The sequence below is a fragment of the Coloeus monedula genome (genome assembly GCF_965178545.1).
Source record: "Coloeus monedula genome assembly, chromosome: 16".
In the NCBI taxonomy this organism is placed as follows: domain Eukaryota; kingdom Metazoa; phylum Chordata; class Aves; order Passeriformes; family Corvidae; genus Coloeus; species Coloeus monedula.
In genome coordinates this window covers 4707281-4734904 of record NC_138796.1, presented here as the reverse complement: position 1 = coordinate 4734904, position 27624 = coordinate 4707281, and the positions used below count along the sequence as shown (strand labels likewise).

The window sequence follows — 27624 nt, the reverse complement described above, 5'->3', positions numbered from 1 at the left end:
CCCACTTCGTTCATGAATATTGGCCAAGCAAATGCTGGGTCTGGGGTTGTATTACAAGATACAACCAGGAGTTACACAGCAATCCCAGGAAGAGAACACTTGGCTGTCTTGCATTTGTCCAGTCCTTGGTGTTTAAAATGATTGGAAAACCCAAATGTACAAGACCTAGAAATCAGCTGGATTTCTGCAGCTGGAGCTGGAGTCATTCTTCCTCAGGGTCTTTTATTATAACATACCAAGCTCCTTCCCAGGATAAGTCTCCAAAGTTAATGTTCTGTTATCTCATGTCATAATCAGGAGCTTCTAGTTTTCTTTTGTAGATGTGCTCCTGATGTTGGTGTAGAAATGAACAAAACTGAAAGCAACAAGCATGACTTTAGTTTTGTATTTGTTTCCAGTTCATGTTTTAATCTCTTCCATGTTCTCTTGATTTGAGAAAGTAGTTCTCCTGGTGGATGTTATGTCTCTTGAGCTTCCAGCTGCTTTTCTGGGACATAGCCACCCAATAATCTCCTTGGGAATAATTGCTGGTGTCTTTTCGGATAATTCTTGTGAAAGGTGACAAACTGCTCGCCACAGTGAGATGTTAATAACACAGAGCTGCCCTTTGTTTGAAAGCTGGTGCAGAAATTACCCCATGCAGTTGTTGGAAAATCAGACTTGTGATGGTAAGAAGTGAGGAATGGATCCATTCATTTGCATATAATTCCAGGCCTTTTGTGTCATCTTTTGTGTGAACCATACAATTTCCATTGCAGTGGGGAACGTGTGCTCATAATACAGAGGGACAGGAACATGGGCTCGCTCTCAGCAGGAGTCAGGGTTAAAGACATGTCATCTGCTGAAAAGGAGGAAAACATGGTCTGCAGGAACTACATCGAGAGAAACAGCCATGGATAATTAATGAATCCAAGTTATTACACCAGCTCAGGGGAGACCATGCATCCTGGTGTCCCCTCTGAGTAGGCATCAGAAAAAGAGAGGAATCTGTGTCCTTCTAGGGGTGTATTGAGCTGAACTGTCCCTGCATCTGCCCCAAATCACAACCAAGACTTGCTGCATATTTTTATTGTAATCAGAGGCTCCTGCCAGATCCACTGCAGCTGTCTGAGGTGGTCCATCTTTCTCTGTGGCACTGAAATTAAACTCTTAAAAACTCTTTAGACTGCAGCTGACTAGCATGTTCCCAGTATAGGTTTCTCAGCTTTTTCATAAAAAGATCATGTTTTTTTGAAAACAAAGGGTGTAGGTGTCTCTGTTCTCTTGTGATTTAGAGTCAGAGAGGTCCATAAGTACTTGTTTTACCTTTTTTGTTCTCCCTTCTCTCTTTCTAGGTAGCTAGGTCTCTCTGAGTAGGCAGTCAGTCCCAATGACGAACTTTACAATTGGAGCCTTAGTGCCCATCTTCCAAAATTTCTAATAAAATTGCATGAATATTTAATACCCAATTATTAAATATTTAAAAATTGAAAACTGAACTGGCTTGGAAGTCAGCACATGATGAATAATTCAGGATCAGGAGAGGAGGCTTGGCATTTGGGCTGAGACAGATGTTACCTTTCCTGTCTCCCTGCCCAGACACGGTATCCTCCAGCCTTGGCATAGTTTGTGGCCATTGCTTGGAGACATCAAGCCTTTACCTCTTGGCCAAGAGCATCAGCGCAAGGTTAAGGGAAAAAATAACCCTCCCTCATCCATAGTAACATATCAGACTCCTGCAATGGAAATAAAAGCTCCAGAGGCTGGAATAACGTGATTGAAAGCCTGGTTATCCAGGAGATGGCTCTGTTTCCAAACATCTTTCATGCTCCAGGGAAATAAGTTTTCTTGTCCTTATATCTGTGTCACAATCCTGCAGTTCTGTTGTTTGAAAGTCCTTTTTCCCCTCTTGCTCTGCTGCTGCTCCACACTGAACCCATGCTCCGTTCTGCTCCAGCACAAGCATCTTTAAAGGATTGTTTTCATAAAGTGGACACCACATAATGAAGTAGAACATGAAAAATATGCCAATAAAAACAGGGCAGAACCTGCTATCCCGTGAGAGGAGGTCTGGGGCACTCGGAAGAGTGCTCAGAGGAAACATCTGATGTGATTCTTGAGCAAAGTGCCTTCGGGTCCTGCTGCAGGAGCACAAAGAGCAGGGAGAAGGGTTTGGGAAAGATTTGACTAGTTGGCATCCAGAGAGCTTTCAGGCCAAGGGCAATACATTTGCAGAGCCAACACTTCAAAACATTATTAAGGGGATAAACTGGGGAAAAAAAGGATTGAATAGAAAGAGCGAGCGGAGGCTTTTAAGAGCTTAATTTCCTTTGGAACAGAAGCCCTAAAACAAACCCCACAATCTTCTGCCATTAAAAACACAAGTAAGGTGGCGTGCTGCAGAGCCTTGCCTTTCTCTGTTGCAGTGCCTTTGTGTTCTCCTCCCAGCTGACTGAAGCCTGTGCATTTTCCTGGCTGTGCCCTGCAGGCTGCGCGCTGCGCTCAGCGCCCGTGGGGCCATTGGCTGACCTTTCTGAGCCACCCCGCCTTGGGGACAGGGCACAGTGTCACAAAAAAGGGACTTCTGGAGATGGGAATGGGGTTGTAAAGACTATGAAGAAGTCATTATATGGGCAGAAGGGCTTGTTGGCAGCCATGCTCCCAAACAGTCGGGGAGTCTGCAGCGTTTAGGGTTTGGTCTGTGCGTCCCAAATCAGAACTAAAAAGTATCTGTATGATGTCCTGCCCCATCTCAGCATCTGTCTTACACCACAGAGTTACTTGGCAGTGCCTTTAGACATGGGAGGAATCTCTTCAGGCATTTGTTAGTTCTGGATTTTGATTATCTGCCTGCAAAGCTACAAAATTGTTGTGTTGTGAGCACAGATTTTGCAGTGGAAGGAACAGAGGGAGACAAGAAACTGTAAGTAACATAATCTTGGACACTACCACTGAGTCAAAATAGCATTTTCATGAGTCTCAGCATCAGAATTTGAGTATAGAAGGTTCCTTGAGTAAGAGCAGAATGGCTTTGCTCCTAGGAAGGCTTGAAATCATCTTTTTGCCAGAGGTGGAAAGCTCCCATTCACAGCTTCGGTGAACATCATCAGCTAATAAACTGTGAAGCACTCTCTAATGCATGATTGAATATTGTCCACCCTGTGCTGTGAATGACTAAAACTCCTTCAAAAAGTCTTCACTGTGAGAGGGAGCAAACATCTATTTCTGGAGCTGTTTTTCTCATTTGGTTTAATAGCAGATGTTGGGTGCTGTTTTGGAGGTTTAAATGTGTCCTGTGTTTTGGGGTAGTACTGATAGTAGTGATGTGCCAATGGAAACAAAATAATGGGCAGAGTGCAGGGGAGGTGATAGACAGAGGATAAATTAATCTATTAAATGCTCCTGCAGACCACCCTAATTAACAATGCATATTATATATGTTAATTATATAGTTCTTAGGATTAATCTTTTCATTAGACACTTGGGTGGTTTCAAAGCACTCTTTTTCTTGGAAGCAACTTAGTGGAGAAGTGATTCTCCTTCATCTGACAAACGATGTTATGGCCCTGGTTTTTGCTACCTGGCTTCCCTGAACTACAGCCCATGAAAAGTCCCACTGACTTTTTTTTTTTTCTTTAACTCCAAAATAGATTACTTGGAAAACATGTGGGCTGGAAGACTTATGCCTGATATTTGCTGGCTAGTTCTAGAAGCAGAAGTTAAGCACTTTCCTGTAAACTGAAGTGACACAGTGTATTTGTGTTTTTAAGGTGAGGCTATTTTTTGCATCCGAAGTTATTGACTTGCTCCAGCTCTGGCTGACATCACTTTGTTCTGAGAAGTGCTGTTGGGCTGTAATTGCCATATGGAAGGGAAATGTGGCTGGAGGACTTTAATCATCGTTTGGGAGGTAGAGGGAGATGTCTTCCTGCCTGGGTCACAATTTATGATCAGTGTGACCACCCTAATTTCCAAACTGTTTGTGCCATATCATGCTAATTGATGAAGTCCATCTTGGGCAATAAATAGTTCTCCTGAGGTTAATTTATCCTGTGTCTGGGGTGTGTGTTGCCATCCCCACTGAGTTCTGTATTGCTGCAAGCAGGCTGCTCACACCATTAAAGCTACAGATTTTAGTGGTACCCGGGGTCTCATCACACAACACTGTGCTGCCTCCACTGAGAACAGCTGCAGGGGTGGCTGAGGAGCTCAGCTGAGCTTCCAAAAGCCCACTTGTTTTCTGCCTGCCCCCCACTCCAAAACAGCTCTGCCAACAAGGAGAAGAAGGACAGAGAAAGCTGCAAGCAGTGCCCAGGCTGGGATCCCCTGGGAGAGCCTTTTGCTCAGTGGTGGTTCGTTGGCCAGCTTCAGGTGTCCTGGTGAGTTTTGCACCTTGGTGTTGTAATCTCAGCCTCAGCAAAAGGAGGGAAAGAAAAACACTCTTTACTTGATCCTGATCCGTGTTCTGTGTGTAGGATCTGCCAGAGAGAGTTCATGCTTTTCCACAGCTTCCTCTCTCTGGTCCTCAGTGTCCTGCTGCTCTCACCTTACCCTTCCAGTGTCCTCTGCTACTTTCTGCAAGTTGTCTGAGCGTAATTAATTATGGACTTCTTTCCAAGAAGTGGTACCTTTGTAAAGGTATGTGTGTTGTCTGAAATGGGGCCTTCAGCCAACCATCTTCAGTGAAGAGAAATATCTGGGAAATGGTTTTTTAGTGGAGAGTTCTTGGGCAGTGCAAGAGCTGCAGCTGGTCATGGTGGTGGAGACCTTTACTTGTGCTGTGCTGCCTTTGAAAACTTTCTCCAGGGTTGCTGGAAGGGCAAGCTGGTGGCTGGAGGAGGGGGCTGGGAGATGCATTGAACCATATGGTACATACACGGTTTAAAAATACACCAATGTTGACTGATCAAATAAATACCACTTAGGTTTCAAATTGAGCAGCCAGTGCGGTCTGTTGAATATAAAACTCTTTTTACCTTCAAGAAAAGTTATATTTCATGGCTGTAATGTCACAAATTTCAAGTTTTGCAGAGAGCAGTGTGTGAGGCTGCCAGACTGTAAGGTCGAGTAGGGGTGGTGTGGGGCTGTGCAGTCCCACTCCCCCAGGGCATAAAACACGCCTATAAAATCCAGCAAAGAGAATTTTATTTCTCAAAAGCAATGGTCATAAACTTGCCTACATCAGAAAATGTTCAGCTCTTCTCCTGCTAGCCTTTATTTAACACGATACAATTTATTTTTATGTTGTGCCCTTCACAGAATATCACAGAACTCTTTTCAGACGCTGCTCCTCATAAACTGAGGCTGGCAAAGAAAATTTCAGCTTGGGGTTTGAGCAGGGGAATGACTGGAAGGGTCCCAGGTGCAGAGAGTCACATGGGAAGGACAGACCTGCAATGGATGGTGTAATTCAGTATCAGTTGGGGGTGCAGGGGGGTGATTAAGGGGTGCCACTGCACGGCAGCAGCTTCTGTAGATGGGGCAGAATAAAGGTAATTGTGGCCTTGCTGCTTGGAACTGAGAAACCAATGTTCCCTCTTCCCGTTATGGACTTTGCGTGAACAAGGTGGTTCTGGCATCCCTTCTGTGAGCTGGAAACAAAATTTAAGCAATCTCTTGTTTAAATAAAGCATGGTTGGTGATAATGCAGCATCCTCCATAGCACTGCTGGGTGGCATCTGTCTTGAGGCACCCTGGCACGGTCAGCAGGGACAGGAGTTGATGTGTAAATACTTTATCCTGCGTATGTGGAAGTGAGCGACCCCCAAACATGTCACTAAGGGAAGGTAACCTTTAATGGAGTTAGAAAGGACTGCAGGCCTTTCTGAGAGAGATACATATTAGCTGGATTGCTGCTGAATTAATGCAGCTACATGGCTTGTGGCATCTTTGAGGATGGGCAGAACAGATTTGTATTTTCCTGAAAAAGACTAGTGATACGTTTAATTTCATGCCACTTTTGGCATGCTCAGAGCCACATTGTTTCCTCCTCTTTCCCTGGGGATAAGGTTAAGTGTGAATTTGGTTTTCTTTGGTGTAGAGACTGCTATTGTTATTGATTGACCCAGCTGCACTCAGAGCAAGAGCCAAAGCTGTGGTACTTCCAGGCTGCTCTGAACAGTTTCAGATGTAAGGGGTGTCAAAGCAAAAGGGGTGTCAAAGCAATGGAATAAAAAGCAGTGACATTTTCAATATGAGACCAAAAAAGCCCAACTCATATTTTATTTATTTATCCAAAATAGTTTGAATTATTCATTAAAGTCAATGTAAGTGTGTGAAAATACAAGGTGTTTCAAGAAGCAGTATCATTAGGAGGAATTAATCATTTGGCAATATTAATTCTCTAACAGATTAATGATTTTTTTTTTTTTTTTTTTTTTTTTTTTTTTAGTGAGGATATTTTTTCCACATCAAACTCTTTGGGACAGGCAACTTTTTGTACATACTCTCGGCCTGAATACAAAGGAGATGGGAGAGTATTTCTGTATATATTTTCCTGTTCTCTCTGTTCTCCTTTATTTTTTTTTTTTCAGGCCAGTAGTTACCCCCAACCAAGGCATGGCCTGCCAAACCTCATGCTTATTTTCTCAGTTCTTATTTGTTTCATTAACCTGGAGATGCTTTGGCATCCCTTCTTCAGGATGAAGGGTGTTTGTGGTGTGACTTTCCCCATCCATGGCCTCTGCAACCTCTCTCACCTGTTGTGTGCAAGTTGAACAAGGTCAAACACAGGAACTCAGGCTCTCTAAATACAGAGGTTCTAGATTTCAAATACTGTCTTTTAAAGATGTAATTAAACCTAATTCTCCAGATGGCAGGAAAGATCAGAGTGGATCAAGATGTTCAGTGTTCTGCAGGTGGTAGATAAAAGGGGTGGACACACCGGTGCTGTCACCAGAGCCCTGCTCTGCTACTGCTCCTGACCCATCCCAAAAGGATCTCCCTCTGTTCTGTGGCCTCTGTTGCTGTGCCTTAAGCACTGCTCTGAAACAGCTGAGTTGCACTCTGTGCCAAATGATGACTTTTAAATCAATTTTTCCTGACTGTGCTAGAAATTTGGCGGGAATTAGCGGTATTAGGTGAGGCTTAAGAATTAGCATTGTCACGGCTTTGAATTCAGATGCAGAGCAAACAATGAGCTGCTTCGTAGCTTAACATCTTCACTTGATGGGGCACATATTAGAAAGATTAATTACTGTCCCCAAGTCCGTGCATATGCTGCTGTCCTGCTGGCTGGGTGCGGGGAATCTGCAGTGCCTCTTCTGTACTTAGACAGATCCATGATGCAGAGAGGCTCCATAGGTACCCAGTGCCTAAAAATGGATATTCTGTGCCGGTTTAGGCACCTCAAGGATGCCTGAGACATTGGCCTGGGGCTGGCTGGTATCACACAGAACCTGCAGGAAATCTCTTTCCTGCAGAAGCATGGTGGAAAGTTACGAAAGACATCTCAAATGGCTTTGTTTGAGCAGTGGGATCCCACCTGACTTTCCTCAAGTCTCAGTTTACCTTCCGATCAAGTTACTCTTCCATGGATCCTGCTCATGATGTGCTTTCTTGGTTGTGTCAGCAGATCCCTCAGTGGAAAGCAGGGGAGCAGTCACAGTGCTGAGTGCTGTCCTGAGTTAAACCAGGAACAGCCCGGGGTTGAATCGCTCCCAGGGGATAAACGCTGCAGGAGGGAGGCACCAGCAGTCGCTGTAGCTGAGCTGCTGAGGGCTGCGGTTTAATTGGGCGTAAAGGAGGAGCAATCTCTGTTTTACAGTCAGGGTTCAATGGGCCTTTCACTGGGGGCAGCTGCACGCTCAGGCACTCCTGTTGTGTCCCTGTGCCTGCTTGGGTTTTTTTCTGCTCTGTCCCTAAGCTAAAGAAGCCCTGCTGGACAAGTGCTGATGGAGTCACAGAAGGGATGACAAGGCTTTATCCCACCCCTGGCTGGCGCTGGCACATTCAGCTGCATCTACATTAGCAGTTCCCGAGTTCAGCACCTTGTGCCAGTGGCTGACACAAGGCATCTCTAACGAGCAGATAAGTTTTTCATGCAGATGAATTCCTCCAGCCAGGACACCAACACTGCCGCAGGCTCTGGAAAGAGGGCCAGGAGGAGCGGCAGGGAGGCAGCAAGGGCACGCAGTCAGGGGTGAAGGCTCCCTGGCACTTCAGTTACACTGGAAAGCCCCAGATTTCTTGCATAAAAAACTGATTGTAGTCAAAGTTTTTGCTTTCTCACCCTGAGGGTAGTGGGGGGAAGCAGTTGCCATCACTTAGTTGCTGTTGCAGAGTCAGAGGGTTCTTTAACTAGGCCAGTGCTGTTGGGTGGGGGTGAGGATGCTCATGGTGGCCACTGGCGGGACCGAGTCTGAGAGACAAAACAGTGGAAAGGCACTATAACTCTTCATGAATAACAAAAGCTGTTCAAGGAGTTAATGAATTAGGGTGCCATCCACCTCCAAGGTTATAGAAGTTGGGAAGGCAACCTCTGAGATGCGGTAGGAAGAGGCAGATTTACTTTTCCAAGGCTAGGCTGCATTTATTAGGGAAAAAAATATTGCTGTTGGACATGGGCAATATATTAAAGGCAGTGCTGTCTCTGACAGTGACGAAATGTTATTTACCACTGCAGTGTGGTCACTGAATTTTTACTTTCATATATAGGATTTTGTCCTTAACAGTTGCCTAGCTGAATGAAAACAAAGAATATCTAGGTCAGAGCCACCCATTTACCTCCCAGCTTCAGAGACTGATTACTTGATTAATCAAAGACCAGACCCAGCTGAGATGATGGGGAAAGGGTTGTAACAATCCCTAGAAGGGCTGAGTTATTCACACATTGATGAGCTGCTGTGAGTGGGAAGGTGGTTGGTCAGGCAGAGCCTTTTTGAGCACATGAGAAGGGACTGTGTGCAAGACACAACCCTTTGGGCCATTAAGAGTGGTTTGGATATTCTCTACTTACTTTACATCCCCCTACAATTGGGGGTTCTCTGTATAGCAGGGTTTTAATGAACCAACTGGTGATGTTCCCCACAACTGGCTTGCTCCCCTTCATAAAGCAAGATGCGGCTGTGGGGAGGCCCAGAGTAAAGGCAGTCATTGCTTGTACATCACCACCACAAGCTGCTCAGGAAGGTGGAGCTCAATTAGCTGAAGGTAAGGAGCTGGCCAGGGTTAATTCTCCCTGTGTGGATGCTCTCACTCGGAAGTGAAGGGACATGCAATTCTCTTTAACCATTAAAGAGTTCCTGTCCTTGCCTGGGGATTAAACTGAGTTGAATTAAGGCCAAAGTACTTCCGGTCAGGGGCATCCTCAGTGGCATTTGGGGCACTTTAACTTAACACACTGAATGGTCCTTTTGTCCCACCTAGAGTGCCTAACTAAAGCAGGAGAGGTGTGACTGGCATTCTCTGGGTGTGTCAGCAGCTGCTCAGAGGTGAATCACTGGCAAGTCCATGGCCTTGCAGTTTCCATCCTACATCCTCCCTGCACTGTGCCTGGGAGGCCAATGGAAACACTTTCCAGCAAATACTCAAGCAAAAAAATTTCCAGCTCACTTGGGATGCAATAATGTTTTAGTATGGGCTCTATAAACCCAGCCAAAAACATTCCTCATATTCCAGCAGTCACCTTGCACTGAAGTTCCTGCTGTCCTAGTGCTGGACCTGAACTAGCTAAACTCAAGACATATGGGCTACAAATGCTGCAATTATGTCCCTGATCACAGCACAAAGCCTTAAACCTCAGAATGACAAAGAGGTATTCGACTGAGGAAGTCTATTTGTTTGCTGTTAGAGTCAGGATTTTTCCTAACCCTGGACTGCAGTGTTGATAAAAGAGGCTGACTTGAGAGACATCTCTAGTGTATATTAGAGTAAAGCCAATCTCTGTAATTAATGGGATGATAAACTGAGGTTTAATTACTCAGAAGGCACCTTGGGTGAAAGATTCATGGTAATTGTTGTGTATCCTCTTGAAGGATTCACAGTACTGGCAGCTCCCTTTGTAGCAATAAAACACGGGGTGAGTGGCAGGCAGTCTCCCAGGACCTCTCTGATAGGGACTAGTCCAGTTAAGGTAGCAAATGCAAAGAGGCATTGGTGCTCTCTGGGCTTTTAATCACAATAAAAGCCCCTTCCCAAACCTTGAGGGACTCCTAAGCAGTGTGTCAATTTGAGATCAAAGCACTTACCTCAAATCTCCTCCATTGGAGGAGTTTTCCCTTGTAGGCAGCTTCCTTCTGATGCAACCATACAGAGGCATATTTTGGACCGTTTTTCCACTTTATTGCTTTGTGTAGAGGAGTACCCTTCTCTTGGGTTGAGTGTAGAAAACAAGATGTGTGCATGTAGGGAAATGGATGCTATAGCTTTGAATTTTGGTAGTATGTTGTTAAAAGACTGGCTGAGCAAAAGGAAAATCCATCCCACCAAGACATGTCTGCTTTCCTTATTCCCCAGTTTGCTATCTTTTAGTCTGCTGGGGCCAGGAGGAGAGGCATCCAGCTTGCTTGTTTCTTTACTCTGCCTGCTTAATTCACTTTTTAATTAACCTTTTGAATTCACTCAGTCTGGCCAGCATTGTAAGTACAGCACAAGGGCTCTGTGCCGGTGTCATATAAGAAAGTACCCATTTTCTTCCCTTACCCAGAGCTGAAGAAGCAAGTGGAAAGTGCAGAACTGAAAAACCAGCGCCTGAAAGAAGTTTTCCAGACCAAGATCCAGGAGTTCCGCAAGGTGTGCTACACACTCACGGGGTACCAGATCGACATCACCACGGAGAACCAGTACCGGCTCAGCTCCATGTACGCCGAGCACCAGGGGGACTGTCTGCTTTTCAAGGTAGGTCTGTGCACCCCTGGCTGCACCTGCTTCTTTGGGGTTCATGGTTTTCAATGTGCCAGCGTGTATTTTCTCTTTCTCAGGAATTAGACTGGAAAATCACTGCCCCCTGCTACGTGGCAGAGTGTCCCTCGTGAGGGAAGTAAAGATCCTTTCTTCTGTTAAAAAGTAGGAGGTTTGACATCTGGTCTCCCACTTATATATCAAAGTCTGGAGTAAAGAGAAGAGGCTATATATGCGTAATACCTCAGGCATCTGGCCTGGCACTTCACCTTTTTATATTATCAGTTATATGCCGCAGTAATAAAACCTTATGTAACCATCAAGGCTCATCATTACTTCACTATGAGATATATGTCCCTATGTTTTTTTACCATCCTCTAGCTTGTCTGCGTGTCATCATCTTGTCTTTATGTAAATTGGAATCCCTTTTGAGCAGCAACTCATCCTGGTGTGTGTGAAGTGCCATTTATGTGAACAGCACAGATGAGTAGCAATAACAGTCTGTCTTCTGTCTGTCGGGTGCTGTTCTGGTCTGGCTGGGTGGGCTGTGAGGTTGTGGCTTGATAGAGGGGCTGTTTTTCTGCTGTGTTGCCTTCCAGCTGGCAAACTTGGGCTGATGCATTAGAGAGCTGAGGTGTGACATTAGAAGTCACCAAGCTTCTTAAGTCCTGTCTTTACGATGGTTCAAGTGCCAACAGCCCAAGCTTACAGGTCGCTGGGAGAACTTTCTTCTTCTCCATGGTAAACACAACAGCACTTCAAATCATACCTGCCTCCCACTGATCCTCCCTAGGGCAAATCTCCTTTTTGAAAGGTTTTGGAGTCGTTCAGTACAGGAGGGAACTCTACAAGCAGGAAGTGGGGAAGTTCTGTTTCTGCAGACCTACAGCTGTGTGCCACACGTGGATGGCTGCAAGATTGTTTCCCTCCATACCAGGACAAACATTTTCCTGTTCTGCAACTTTAGAGCCTCAGGAAAAAAAAATAAAACAACTAAAACCCAACAAATAAAGCAAGCGAGGGTGTGTATAAGACAGCACGTAGGATCTTTGGTAAAACTAGGAAAATATCCCCAAAACAGTCATATTGCTTGGCCTTAGGAGAGTTCTGGACTACCTGAGACACATGGCAGCAACAAAGGAAAGCTCAGTGCCCAGGGAAGAGAATAATTCTATTGGTTTTAAGGTGCTGCCATTGAATCCCAAAAACAGTGCTCTGTTGAGATGGTGCAGTGCTGCTCTAACACCTCCAGAGAGCTCTGCTCACACCTGTAGTGGTAAATATTTAGTGTATGATACTTCAGCAGACTCCTGGAGATGTCTGTTGGATGCCATGGCCAGACAGTACAAGTTGCAGTTTTTTCTGCACCACAGGAGAGTTGCCATGCCTGGAGAAAGTTAAGAAAATGTGAGAAAATTGTATGTTGGCCACATGAACCAGAACTGGTTGGCAGCTCAGGAGCTTCTCTCCAATAGGAGCAAACCCTCCTTCATGAAATGGCAATATAAATAACTTATATGCAGGAGAGGGGATAATAAAGTACCGAGAGAGATTTCTCTCTGTACACATTCTTCCCGCTTTCTCTCCTTCCCTCGAGTGTTTATTCCCAAGTATGTTCTGAGGAGGGAAGTGAGTGTCACCAGGTAGAGAAGATCTTGCATTTCCTAGAGCCAAGGGCGGGTCATTTATTGATTCTTGGAATTCCTCAGCCTCCCTGACCTCACCACCTCTCCAGACAAGAGGAGCAGATTTGCAAATTAGGACATGAAGAAGAAAACTTCCGTCTCTTTCTCCCTGTTCAGCAGATCACAGACAATTCCCACCGACTGCAGCTTTGAATAGTAGTAGAATATAAACAACAAATTATTTCCTTGCTGAGTCCAGGCAGCTGGTTCTCATGTATGTATGAAGGCTTGAATCCTGACTACAGCTTCCAGCAGGGTTGTGCGTTTATGCTGTGGAATTTCTGAGCCGTAGCAGACTGTGGGTGTTTGTGTGCATTTCATTAACCCAGAGAGGTCACAAAGCGTGGATGCTATTTGTATTTATTCTATTCAAGCAGTTTATGGAACAGGGTCTATATAATTAAACCAGAGAAGTCCCTTGGCACTTTACAAGCTTCTGTAGTTCGGCTGTAAACTTTAAAAGCATATTTCAGTAGCACTGCTGGTGGCATTTAATTTTAAGTGAGGGATGCAGTAGGAGCTCCTGTACTGTAACCCCTTCAAAGCTAAATGAAGATGAAAGATATGCTTGGTTTTCCTGGCCAAGGTGTGCTGTTACTGTAGTGGAGCTTATTATCTACCTGCTGTATGTGTCCAGCCAGTTTGCATTAATTTGGATTACAGCTCCAGTGAAAGGGTTAATCACAGTGCTGTGCTGGGAATGTCAATGACTGCATCCATAAATGAGCACTGAATTCCAATGAAACCATGCCAGTATTTATTGGTGATCCCTATCAGTGCAACAGATGAGCTCATCAGCTTGAAGGATGTTCCAGTGATTTTCATCCCCTCTGTGAGTGCGTGGGCAGAAAGGCACATCTCAGGCTTCACAGCGCACTCCCGCTTGTTTGCTCCTTTTTATTGTTTCAATTAAACGCTGTGGAAAGCACTGTTACAGATTCCTCACCAGGAGTTTAGACTCTGACGATTTTTTTTGTGGGCTGTAATGCACTGTACCTCCTGGGGCACTTGACAGGTTCGTATTCCATTCCCATTGCTGCTCCATTAGATGTGTCCAGCCATGGCACAGACTTTGTGTTCTCTGTGGTGTTTCACTGGTGTGTCTAGACCAGCCCACCCATCAGATATCCAGGAACTGCATCGACTCCCTTTGTAACAAGCCATTAAAGATATCTGTTAGAACAAACAAGCATTGCAGGGGAGCCTCCAGATCAGTTTATCCGGCTCAGAATGAGGCAGTGGCAAATCAGGCTGTCATTGCCTGGCCAGGTGTACATTGTGCTGTTTATCCTTGTCTCTGGCTGGGTCCTGAATGGGAGTAAGGAAATGAGGTCTTTAGAAAGGCAATGACAATTGTTTCAGACAAAGAAAGTCCTTCAGTAAACAGAAAGACTGGTCAAATTTGAAGAGGAGATGATTTGGAAACACTTGTGCAAATGAACAAACAGTGGAAAGAAATTAAATTGCAGGCTTTTGTCTTTCTGTGTGCCTAAGGACACAGTCCCAGCCAAAGCATTTGAAGTCAATCAATTTTAAAGGAAAAGAGTATAAATCCTTTTATTTGATAGACCCTGTGGCTTCAGGGAACTACTGAGAGCAGGAGGCCAGTGCATTTTCTAAAATGCTAAGATATCTTTGTGGACAAATAGTAATATTTAGTTTTATGTTAAATATGTGCATTTACCTGAAGCAGGGACATTCACAGCTCTCTGCTTGGAGGGGTAAAGGCAACTCCTTACTATAGAGGTTAGGAAGAGAATTCCCCTTCGTTCTGCTTATTTTTTGGCTTGGGTGTACAAATGGTTTTGCTGCTGCTGTGCTTGGCAACATTCAACTTCATTCTGTGGAAATGGGAGTGAAGACCTGAGTAAAGAAGAGGGAGTAATCTGTTCTTGATTATCCTCAGTGCTCAGGTAAACTGTTTCCAATGTTTCAGCATGAATGTGGGGCTGGTCACTTCTAAAGGATCCTGGGCTGAACAGGTCATGGATCTGATCCTGTGTAATTGTCAATGTTTGCAATCTTCCTGGTGTCAGATTCCTCTACTTTGTTAGAAAGGAGTGCTCAGATTTCTTGATAATTCATGCTTAAGTTATTTGGGTCTAAATTGGTTGGGGAGGAAGTTAAACCAGACAAACTCTTTCCAGTGTCACAGTGGTGTTATGTGTCTGAGCTCACAAACAATCCTGGCCAAAGGCTGCCTTTAGACAGATATTTTCTATATCCTCAGAGCTTAGTCCTGCAGAGTACAGAATTCTCTGTGCTTCCAGGTCTCGCCTGTGTTATTATTTTCTGTCAAAATTATCAAATGAAAACCCAAACACCAGCAGTAGTTCATTGAAGAGCATTCTCAGGTTGATGGGCTGTATTCCTTGAGAGAGAATATCCGAGATACCAGACAGCAAACAAAACCAGAAACATCTTGACATAGCTTGAGAACGTGGCCAGCTCCAGGGCTGGCACTTCTTGCTGCAAAATAAAACCTTTATTGGTGTCCTGTTGGATTGGTAATACGCTCACAAAATCAAATAAAATCAACAGCTTTTCTACAGCCTGATAAATTAAAAAGCTGTGCAAAGCTGGTGTGCACACACCGTCCTTGCACACCTCTTTAAAGAGTTAAATGCAGAATTAGTTTGCAGATCTGTGAGGAGAAACTATAACTATCAAACTTTGGGGCCACCTGAAAATGAACACTTGCTTCTGATGTCAATCACTGTAGATGCATAGGAGTGTAAAAAAGGAGAATGGGGTATTTTTTTCCTTTATATGGAAGGGTATGGTGGAAGGGCAGACACCACCTTTAACCGGCTGGGTCCTCCTTTGCTTGCCCCTTGGCTTGGGCAGCTCGCTGACCTCTTGCTTCTGTATTGACCAGGTGTGTGAAACACAGTAGGGCAGCAGTGTGCACAAGATGTATTAGTTTAATTCTCTTTTCTTCAGGAGGGAAATGAGGTTGGATTGAACAAGAAAGAACTTGGAGGCTGTTTTTCAAACTCAAGGTGATGCTGACAAACTGCTGCCTGAAAGGGGGAAGCAAAACTCGTGTGGTTCAACGTGCAGAGAGAGTTTGTTCTGCTGAGATTCCAGCATAATCTGAGAACAGGTTGGGCCGGGGCACACTTGTGAATCATGTACACCTCAGAATAAGCAGGATGGTTAATGCAGGGATTACTTTTATTCTCCTGAGTGCTCTTGTTTCATCTTGAAGCTGACAGCACTGTTGGGAGCTGTGATTCTTGAGTCCACATTCTTGGCATACCTGCAGTTTCAGATATTCCTCCTTGAACATAGCAGAGTGTCTTGGAGAAGTCTGTTGTAGCTGTTTGTTTCTTTTTGTATCTCTATCTTCTCCTCTCTCCTCCTCTTCACCCTTGATGAGTCTCAAGGGGGGAAGGAAATCACAGTTTTGATGGAGAGCTATTCTTCCAGCCACCGTCTCGCACTCTTGTACACACAATCAAAACTAACAATGGGGCTCATCGGTGGAGCAGGCCAGGCAGCAAGAGATTGATTAGGGACTGTAGGCCTCTCTTAACTCCTCATTCTTGTTAATTACAGGTTATTTAATCTTCATATTTTGATTTCAATTTGCCTGTGTGGTTGTTGGAGACTTGATTTCTGCTCAGCTCTGAGGGTGCCTGCCATCGCTGTGCCTTCCTGCTGGATGATTGCTGGGATTCCTGGGAGGGTCAGCAAGCACCCATCTTGGGTTGCACTAATCAGCAGCCTCTAAAAGGAGCTGCTGAGCAACCTATGGTGTTACAGCATCAAATCCTGTGTTTAAACTTCCCACACATAATTTTCTTTCAGATATTGTAGCAGCCTGTTTTGTGTTAGGACCTAACATTAATTCTTGCTACTGTCTTCAAATTGCTCTTCTTCATGCTTTTTTTTCTTCCTTGCACAGTTTCTCTCTTACTATATATGCCTCCCTGAACAAGTGCCTATTTCCTAGTGCACATTAGGGCTTTTTCCTTCTCTGTTTTTACTGAAGCCAGTCACCTCGATATAGTGGAAAACTCTAACAGAAGGTTTTCTTTTGACTGCAGATTTTCTGAGCAAAGGCCTGAGGAGGCTGGGCTGAAGCCTTCTTCCAACTGAACAAAGGGAATGCTCTTTCTCAGCCTCTCTTCCCCACCTGTACAAGGTGGATGATGCTCCTGCCAATGTCACTGGACTGTTGTGAGGGTAAATGGACAGTGCTGGTGGGGAGCATAGAGCACCTTTGGGCTGGGGAATACCCTCCCCTGTTACCTGCCAGGCTGGCACAGTACCCGTTTCCAGTGTGTTGGCACCACTTGCTCCTCTTCCTGCCATGCCTGAGTCTGCCAAGGTAAACCCAGGCATGGAGGTAATTAATGCTGATGATGTTGGAGCATGATTCCAGTGACAGAATCTTTCCTGACGAGCAGAATGGTGCACGTGAGGCTTTCTGAAAGGTCAGAGGTTTGTCTTGCTGGTGGGTGCATCCTCTCTGTTGGAGTGACTGATGTGTTACCTGGTGAGGCAGATACAAAACCTGTCACTTCAAAAAAGCAAGCCTGGTTTGGGACAGGAAACATGAGGCTGGCTCTCAGCTGCCATCTGAGCTTCAGGTTGTCTCTCTGCAATTCCCTGTTTGTTTTGTAATCATCAGCTGCTGACCACCAAGTTGTTTTTGCACTTTCCCTTCCTTTTGCTCCTTCATTCCTCAAGGACACGGCAGTGCCACTGCAGTATTCCCAGGTTTCCCTCCTCACAGCACCCTCCTTGTGCTGGCATGAGCTCTGCCTCTTTGTCTGTACTTCCTTTGGCAAAGGAGCAGGGCACTGAAAAAAGGCAGCTTTGGAATTATCCACACAAATTCTTCACCTGACTTCAGCCCCCATCACTGTCAGATGGCTGTGACAGGCATCAGCCATCCCAGCTGAAGGACCTCACCATCTTTCCTGGGCTTCTGGTGGCCTTGGCAGCATTAGATTTACAGTTGGACTCGATGACTGTAAAGGTCTTTTCCAACTTAAACGATTCTATGGTTCTGCAATAACAATGACTAACAAAATTACTGGAATACACCTTTTTTTTCAGTAGGTTTGCAGTTTATCTCCCTCCAAATCCCCTACATTGAAATCTCTTATTTAACGAAACACAAGTGACAGCCTGTGCTTTCTGGGGCTTGTCACGTGCACCATCAAGAAGCACAGGTCACTGATAAGAATTTAATTAAACCAGAGCATCCAGGCTGGTGTGGCAACATGTGTGGCCCTGGAGGGACAGGGGGTGGGCATGGGGCAGGTCGTGCCTGTGCCCCAAACGAGAGCCTGTGACTCCATCCTGGTGCCACGGGGCAGCCCTGCACAGCACAGAGGTGACAGTGCCAGTGAGCAGGAGGCAGAGCAGGAGGCAGAGCAGGTCCTGGCTGCCTTACCTGCTCTAATAAAACCCTCTCTCTCCTCTCTCCCCCCCACCACGGCTCCAGCACCCGCGTGATTGCAGTTTGCTGAAGAAGAGTTGTTCTTGTCGCTGGCTGTGCCCAGTGTCCCTGTGGGAGGTCTCGGGAGAGGAGGATGTCTGTGTCTGCCTGCTGCTGTGTTTGAACAGCTTACAAAGGACTGTGTGGGCTGGCAGGGATGTGTTTATGCACTGTGAGATGGAGACAGTGTTAAAGAAGGGATAAAGCAGAGGGGACATAAGCAAAACCCCTCCTGGATTCCCGTTCCCATCTCTGCCGCTAAATCTGCTCTAGGTCACTTGACCTCCTGGTTTTCTCTGTCCCTCTCACCTGGGTGCAGGATATTACAATTCATGGACTCCCAGGGGTTTGAGAAGCTTTTCAAAATGTCCTGTGGTGGGGAAGCTGCATGTGGATGGGTTGGAGATGTAACCAGGGCAGATGGCTTTTCTTGCACAGCAATGGAGGCACGAAATAATCCCTCAGGCACATGGTGCATCCTGAGGGGGCTTGGGGCTGCACTCGTGCTCATTTCCTTTTCTGTGGGTTCCCACCACCCCCAACTGGCATTAAATAGCTTCAAATAATTTTATTTATTTATTTATTTATTTGAGTCTCTGGTAGTTTCAAAAGATGTTCTACTTAGGGGTTGTGCGATCAGCACTCTTTAAGGAAAAGGCAGTGCCTTGAGCCTGGGCGATGGGGGAATACCAAGCCTCCCTGCAGCACACATAAGATGGGTGTTTTGCAAAGCAGCTTTTGATGCACGCTTGTTACTGTCCCTGGCTGCTCTGTTGTGATTTTGCAGAACATGCAGAGCCGTGTCAGCAAACCACAGCCCGCTGGTGGCTTGCATATGGTTCTGTTCAAAGCTGCACATGAAAAGCAGAGGAAATTGCTGGAGGTTTTTATCCTTTCGCAGGGGAAGAGCCTGGAGTTTCTGGGTACCCTGCATCTCAGTTCATCTTCCCTGGCTGCTCCACAGTCTCTGTTGTTTGCTGTCCTTGGACAGGAGGGAGGGGACAGGTCAGCTCTTGTGCCTTGGGCCCGTTCTGGGCCTCTGTGAAGGCGTTGGTCTGCTCCAAGGCAGCACGTTCTGCCAGAGCAAGACTGTCACAGCATCTTCTGTGCCATCCCTGTGTGACAAAAGCTGTCAGGGATTTCAGCAATCCCTGTGGACCTTTCCTCCACTTGTGATTCCACATGGACACCCCTGAAGCCTCCCTTCAGCTGGCTGTGAGGGGTGGGTGGTGGTGCACAGGGCATGCAGTGAGAATATTGCCAAGAGACTTCAAGATGCCTTTTGTACCATTCCTTCACTTTTTCCTTGTATGTTCTGGGAACAGGTTTGTGAGAAGACCTCCAGGAAAAGTAGTTAGTTCCAGGAAACAGCTCTGAGGTGCAGCTGGTAGCATCCAGCAAAGCACCCACCAGCATGTGAGTGCCCAGGTCACGGCAGCACAGCTCAGCCTGCACAAAGCCACCAGTGGAGTGGGTGGCAGTCACTGCCTCTCTTCTCTCTTGAGTAAGCAGCACATTGTTTAAATACAAATAAAATTAGGTCTTATCTCTTCTTTTGGGAGTTATAGCTACTGCCCGTGCTTGAACGGGGCAAAAGATGTTCTAACCTTGAGGGAGGGAAGAGGGTGTGTGTTTGTGTGTATAAAAATTGTTCACAAGTATGGAGACACAGTAAAAGATTCTCATGCTGGTATGGCCCTGGGACATCTATTGCCTCCATCTGAAAGGTGTGTCTGGGCTCATATAAAGGTCTTCTCCTTTATTTGTTGTGAATATAAATGCTTGTGTTGTGCCTTCATGTAAGATTTCAGCCTAAATTCAGTTTGGGTGATGGGGTGGTTGGCTCTTTCCCACCACATTTGGCAGGTGAGGGGGAAGGATGGAGTGGGGGACTAGTGAGAAGCAGAGAATGGGGTGTTGTGGTCACAGGTCCCCTTTGGCAGCCAAAGGGCCACCATCAGGAGCGAGACAGGAGCCAGCATCTCGCAACCATACAATTCCTCTATCATCCTTGTATTTCTTCCACACTTCACAGTCTAAAACCTCAATTCTTACATGGTTCTTAGCCATGAAGTTGGCACAGCATAAACCAGTTAATGTGCTTTCTCTCAAACTGGCTTGCCAGCTTAAGATAAGAACCCACATTTCAAAGCTTTTTAGGCAGCTCTCCTTCATGGGATCCCAGCCTCTGCTGTGTTTGGGTTTTCCCCAAGACCCTCATCTAAACAGAGGCCTCTTTTTTTTTTTTTTTTTTTTTTTAAAATGAAACCACCTGTAGAAAAGCAAAGATAATAACTATTGTGAGCATACCTTCTGCTTTGCCCCCAGGCATCCTACCACTGTTTGGAGGCAGCTACTGCGGGAGAGGGTTGGAAGCACATCAGGAATCCAGTTGTGGCAGTTCCTGAAGATTTGATGCACTTCACAGCATCAGGGAGTGTTAAGCATGGTGTGCCATGCAGACTCTCCAGATCATAACATATCACTGGTGCAGTGTCAATCCATTAATATTGCTGTGTCCACAGAGCAGTGACAGAATGCAGGAATACCCTGAAAATCCTCCTGGAGAGCTTTGTGCAAGGACTGAGTGCTGGGATTCTGGTGGATTTCTACCTGACACTACAGAGCAACAGTGCTTGCAGCTCAGCTCTTTACGTTCTGTATACTTAAGGAATTAATACTTCACATGGATACAGCTCTAATAATTTAATAGTAAGGATAATATTAAGGATTTGATAATGTATCAACTGTCTTCATTCACATTCATGGAAATGGTAAAAAAAAACCTCTCCTGTTCTCACATTTGCTTCAAATAGGCAAGTCCACGAATTGCTATAACTCCACACAGAAACCATTCCCACTGCTCCATGTGAGTGTTAGTGCTATGAGCAGGTAACTTAGTACTGTTTTAGGCCTTTGTACCTAATGTATTTTCTATTTTGCCAATTGCATGAGAATGTCCTTTGAGGAAGAAGTACTGAAAAGTATTTTATGTCAAATCCGTCTTATAAGGATTTGTAGCTAAAGCACATCGTGGGCAAAGCAGGGAATTTGAGAGCTGAGGATGACCTCCAGCTCTGATAACTCCCAAGATTATCTTTTGATGGCATCTTTTACTTCCAAAAGAAAACAAACTAGTCCGTCTGTATCTTGGAGGGAATATGTCAAACTGAGACTTGAAAATTTTAATTTGTCCCTACTCCGTTTTAGCTAAAGCAGGGAGCTGATAACAGTAGATCTATCTCAGCCGTGTTCTGGGGAGCTGTCATAAATTTAAACCTTTAAATGGAGGGTTTGTCTGTCTTAATGAAAGGCTCTGGAGAGTGTTCCATGTGCTGGCTGTCACTTTGCATTTCTGGGATGTATCCGACCCTGGAGAGGGAACTGTCTGCAGATGATTTTTCTCTGAAGTAGAGAGTGGAGAACAGCACAAGGTGGGGGTTACAGTCGTGTCGGTGCCTTTGGTGACTGCCACGTGCCATGTAGTGGTGATGAATCTGCAGCAGGATTTGCCATCAGCTGTTGGTTTGCCAGTCCCTGTGAAGCCTCCTGTGTTTTGTGGGTGTTGAAAAGGCCCAGCTGAGTTGCAGGGAGGCCCAGAGGTTTTGGACATGTGTGTAAACAGCTGTCTCTTGCTGTGCTGCTCAGGAGGTTGTCAGACATCTGTGCATGTCTCTGTCAGGCAGGAATCTCATCGCCTTGTCTTGGGGAACCACGGGAGTTGTCCTTGACTTTTTGGCAGAGTCACTGCAGCCTAAAGTGGTTTTTCTTCATGTAATTCCATGAGAATGATGACAGTTTCAAGTTGGAACAGAAAAAGACCTGATGAAAGGATCACTCTGTAAGTAGGGAAGATAGACAGAGTGGAAGCAGTAACTAGCAAGGTAATAGACGGTGATGGATCTATAATCTCTGAGGCTGCTGTGTGCAGTAAATTCCTAAATAGTGTCCTTTCAGCCCTAACCTATTTATTTGCAAAGTGCTAAATTTAATTTCCCTTAGTCTGCAGGAAAGCAGCATCCCAGGAATAAACCTTTAGCCCAGCCAAGAAGCTGTGCCAAAGTGCTTGTTCCAGCATTTCCATTTCCTCTTTGCTCTGCGCAGAGCGTCAGGGCTGTGCCCCCAGCACGTCATCGCTCGGGTTGGGATGGATCCTGCTCAGGAGCCTCTTCAGAAGGGAAAATTTAATAGCTGCAGGCTCAGTAAAACCACCTGGGCTCCAAGAGCAAGATGAATGAACCTGTCCCGAGGTGAGAAGGCTGGCACATGAAAGCTTGCGAGGGAGCTCATCCTGCATGTCCTGATGCTCTGTCTGCCCTGTAGATGCAGGGCCGAGTGCTAAAGGCTCAGCTTAGAATAGCTTCAAGAGTTGAACAGCACATAAAAGCCCACGTATTCTGAAATCTCCACAAAGCTGCATCTTGAGGAAGAAAAGCAGAGAGTTTTCCAAACAGTCAATGCTCTGCATGTTCACCTGGCAAAGTTTCAGCAAATGGGGTAAAAAGTAGGTTTCTGTGCTTCTGTTGCTTTTTGTTAGCAGGTAGCACTGGGCAGGTGATGTACACAGCATGTTTCTTCTGGAGCTACATTTGGTTTTTCCCCCAAAATTCACAAATCAGTCGAGTTTTAGAAACTTTGCTTTGATAAAATATGTCAGGAGCAGCTGCACAGCGTCTGAATCCAGGAGCTGGCTTTGAGTCAGCGCTCGGTGTTCCTTCAGTTATCCTGACCCCAGTGAACTGCAGTGTGGGCTGTCGCTAATCCTGTTGCTTCAGAGAAAATCAGATCTCAGCTTCACGGCTTTGCTATTTTCCTGCCTGTGGAGGATTTTGGCAGAGCTTCCTGTTCCTCTTTGACCATTTCTTTTCCCCATGATGGCAGCACAAGCAGCGCTGCTTTGGCTGGTGGGGAGTGTCCTGCCAGTGCTGCCCTGAGATTCCACCATATTCCCAAGATGCTGCTTCCTAAGGACTCTGTTCACTTTAGCTGTCTTTATTCTGCTGAGTATAAATCCAGCTAAACCTTGAAGCAAAATGCCATTGAAAAGGCAGGGTGTTTTTTATGTATATTTCTTCTATTTTGCTATTTTTTAGCACCTTAGGAAAGAAATTGGGATGTGTAAGGTTAAATCCAGCCCTTCCTTCTCCTCTAATCTCAGCCTGGAGAAGGGTTCTGAGCTTCTTGGCTCCCTGTACTGCTCACAGCACTGACATCCCTCTCACATTTATTTTAAAATAAATAAAAATAACAGTGCTGGGAGTTGAGGGTGGAGAATTATGCAGGTCTTTTGCCCACTTTTTGCTTTGGCATGGAGCTGGTGGGAAGGGTAGCTCTGCTGCAGGCTGGGAAAGGACCTTCCTTGAGCTGATTTTGAATTTGCTGTGGGAGTCTCTCTGTTTCTAGGATGAGGTGAAATTGCCATCCAGGGGCGGGTGCTGTGTCACCTGCCCTTTCCTCGCCAGTTAACAGGTTCATTGAGTCTTGCTCTTTCTGCTGATAGTGTGGGTACAGATGAGAAAATAGATATTTTTTATGAGTTGAGATGATGTCTTTCTCTGGGAACCTTTCTCTGCTATTCTTTCATTTTAAGCACAGTGTCACAGAAAATTTCATTAGCCACACCAAAAGTCTCTGAGCCTGCAATCAGCCTGTCAGTGAGTGATAGATGTACAGCACTGATTAATATTTACATTCTTTGGAGATTTGCCCTTACCCAAGGGGTCATGTGGAAAGCCATGAGTACTTGAGCCTTGGAAGAACCTGGGATTCACTCTCTGCAGTGAATACAGAATTGGTAGGGTATTAAACCGAAATGGCTTCTCCACAAAACCAGAATTTAATCAACTTAAACCCACATTTTCCTACCATATTTTCTCCCTTGAGCCAGGTCTACAGGGAGGCTTCTTATGCAGGGGGTAAATGGGCAGCACACCAAAGGCCTTCAGACTGCAAAGGGGCATCTCCAGCTTGCCCGAGCTGCTTTCGTTACTCAGAGACTGAAATTTTAATCATTGAATTAATTTTTCAGAAACCGAAGTGCAAATCTGTACCCCCAGCGGCATTAATAATGAATGCAGGGAAGAGAGACATTAGGAAAAAGAAGGGCTGGGAAATTTGGGGTTGGGGAAGGAACGTTTTTTGGGGGTTATTAATTTGAAGAGATAATGTATGGGTTGTATTTCCTTCTCCCTGGGCCTTTCTCCTTGTCTTGCCCATGCTGTGTCCAGCAGTGTCTTCTTCATTCCTATCCAAGGCATTTTTCCAGTACTTTTCATTCACCTGGATTTGCTTTTCCAGGCTACATAGCCAGCTCTGTACACACAAGGTCCCACTCCCCATCTCCAGAGCAGCCCCTGAAGCGTTGGGGGCTCTGGTCACATCATGGGAAGAGAAGGAGCCGGGGCTCACCTACTCCTCAGGTTTAAAGGCAATGTCTGAACTACAGCCAAGATGCCAGAGCTTTCTGCCTCGCTTTTGGCTCCTTCCTTCCTCTCTCAAAGAGCACGCAGGGTTTTTTTTTCCTCCTAATTAAAAGTATTATATACCAGAAGATTAATTAGAAATGAAAGTGATTTTCTTTTCCCCCCCGCCCCCCCTTTTCTGCCAGTGGAAAAGGTCTGTGCCAGGCGACTGCCAGAGGGAGCTGGGATTTCTCCCTTTAATGGATTCCAGGCAATTTGCCTTTGGACAGCTATCTTATAAATAATGAATGTTTGCACAGATTCTCCCAATTCTCTGTCAGCGCAGGTGGTCTTCACTTTCACCATCCCAAACAGTCTGGAAACCACGGGGTGCTCCCAGCCTCAGTCACCACACCAAAGGGGCAATTCCTCACAATTCCCTTCGCTTCTCCTTGCAGGCATCATGAAGACCCCCTATGGTTATGGATTTGTATCTTTATTTATCTGAAATCCCATCGAGTCATCACATCTGCGCTCTGCCATTCCTCCTCCATCACACAGCGCTGCCAGCAAAACCTCCAGCGGTGGATAGGCACATTTGTCCTCATGGTCTGGTGGGCTGACATTCTCAAAAGCCCGTAGGAACGTTGCCAGCAGACGAGATTCTAGCCCAGGTGCACGCTGCATGGTGGCAGGGCATTTTCAAAGCCTTTGTGCTCCCTTTGCAAGGCTCTCGCAGTAAGACGATGATTCTTTGAATTGTTGTAGTAATCTTCAGAAATGAGGATTTGGTTCAATGGGTGCTCCACAGAGACGGGCCTAGAGGAGAAATCCTCTCCCAGAAGGAAAGCTATTCTGCAGTTAAAAGCACCCAAGAGTACTTTATGCAGAGCAGGGGCTTTAAAGTGGCCGTGGTGGTGCAGGGATGAGTTCCAGCCCCGAGGAGGACGGCGTAGCCTGAGCGTTTCTCTTCATACAGCTCCACTTGCCCTGTTTATTTCTTTTCCATTCAAGTGGAAGTGGTGACTGCAGGCAGATGAAGGTGAAGGTCCCCAGCTGCACAGAGCTCCTGTGGTCAGCAGCCACCTGGTTCAGAGGAAGACTGGGGATTGCTCCAAGAACCTTTTCTGTGGCTCTAAATACAGCAGCTAATGACACCTTCCACTCAGTGGGAAGAAAACAGAATTACTAAACTTGCAATTTGGCACAGTGGGGGTGTGAGTTTGTCCTGCCAGTTTCTTGTTGCTATATATTTCCAAGACTTTTTTTTTATATTATTTTTCCCTAATATTTTTTTTTTTTCTTCTCTGAGGCAGGTGGAATCCACATCAAGGGGTTCACTTTAAGGACTCAAATTATGTGTATGGAAGTTACAGCCCCAGCAGGAAAAAACTGATGGCAGCTTATGTCATCTGGCATAAAAAGGAGAATGTGCATGTTCCCTGGGAAATGCCACATGTCTTGGCCTTATGAGTAATGTGTAGTGACATCCCATTAGGAGCCACGTTCCCAGTTTGGTGTTGAAGGGGACATATATATTTCCATGTAATTTAAATCACTTTGACTTATGGTTTAGGTTTGTGCTAGGCAGGCTGCACAGAGGTTCCAGGAGAATACTGTTTGAGATGGCTTCGGGGGCAAAAGAAAGAAGACAACTGAAGGCAAGGTTAGAAATAAGTGAACATTTCCAGTTGAGCAAGTTTTACGGTTGTGCACTGTGGTAATTGAAGGTTTGCTGTTAAATGCTACAAATCTGTGCTGGAGAAGAAAACCTGGCCCCAGTTTGAGATTGCTGCAGTGTGAGGTGAGAGAGCTCTTAGGGCAAGAGGTGCTGTTTGTAAGGAAATGCAGGGAGCAATAATGACAGGTTAGCAAGGTCCAGTTCTTTTGAGCATTTCATAGAGGAGCCCATCATCTCCAGAGGGTTGTGAAGGGTCATCCTGAAGATGTGTGAAATTCAGATTAATTTCTCCAGCAGTGCCTGGAATGGACCTGTCAAGCCGAGCTTGTCCTGGTGCTGTTTGAGCATTTTGGGGTAAAACACATTGTGGGGTGAATATGTGGAGGTGAAACACTGTCTTTCTAGTTCCCCTTCTGCACCTCTGTATGCTTGTTGCCAAATCTGTGTTTGAGCTGGGGGACAGGCAACCATCACCAGCTCAGGCTAGGGAGATGTGCTCAAAGCTCATTTCTGCAGCCAGCCCCAGAGTGCTTGGAAAAAGCAAATGCCTGGTTTCTGGAGCAGGAACTTGCTTTAATGTTCTTATCAATTGTTTTGCAGTCTTTGTTAAAAGAGGTCAAGGCTCATTCCCCTGGGTGGGGACTTCTTGAGCACAGGATTTATTATTAGGGCAGTACCATATCTTGTAATTAGGGATGTAATTCCCATCTCTGTAGAGAGCCAGCCTGTAGCCTGGGTACCATTTAAGAGTTTCATGAGATGAATTAAGTGAGGATGGACTGAGCAATACAATGCATTTCAGCAGAGATCACTTGCCTTAAGTCCTGCAGGTGGTTCAGACGAGATATGAAAAGTAAATACCTCCCCTCATCTTCTTTCCCTTTCTTTTACAGTAGGCAAGGAGAATGGCATTGTTTTGGGGCCATGCAGTAGTGACTTTCTGACAACTTGCAGCCTGGTTGTTTGAAAGGTATATCATCCCCTAGTCCCTGCTGGAGCAGCTGGAAGAACCTCTATTTCTTTTTCTGTCTGACACTAAAGATTTTTACCTGCAAAAGACCTGTGTCTTAGAAAATTGCTGTTGCAGTACATCTGAAGAGTCAGATTTGGCAGGCTTTAAAGTGTGATGTAAGAGATTCTTACTTAATTTAGCATTTTGTTTACTTTACTTTTTTTCCTCCTTACCTACATGGGGAGCAGTGCTTGTGTTGTTCTGCAAGGAGTTCTACAGTTTATATGCCTTGTATAAAATAATTTACGTAAGTGCAGAATAAATGAATCAAACTTAAAAAAAAAAAAAAAGGAAAGCAAGCAACTTTGGGCTTGAAATAAGGAGTAGGTGAAAGGCTGAAAGAAAAGAAGGACAGAGAAGATGAATTGTGAAGAAAAATAGAAACAAAATTGTATACAGCAGTGAGACAGAAAAAGCAAGGGAAGGCCAGACATACAAGTTAATGCAATGTACTTTCCCCTGTAATTATATTCATTTGATGTAGATTTGTGCCAGGCACTTTACAGCAGTGTTAATGAGACGAAGGAAGAGTTGATATCCATAGCAGTTTCAAAGATAGGACTTGAAGCTGT

At 45.4% G+C, this 27624-nt stretch overlaps 1 protein-coding gene across 1 annotated transcript in view; it reads left to right on the top strand.

Annotated features, from left to right (window-relative positions):
* MAD1L1 (mitotic arrest deficient 1 like 1) overlaps positions 1-27624 on the top strand; it is a 348417-nt gene that overhangs the window by 247843 nt on the left and 72950 nt on the right. The window contains exon 17 of the mRNA XM_082292272.1: positions 10625-10815. Within this exon, the coding sequence (XP_082148398.1) occupies positions 10625-10815 (191 nt within the window). The remainder of the gene's footprint in view (positions 1-10624; positions 10816-27624) is intronic.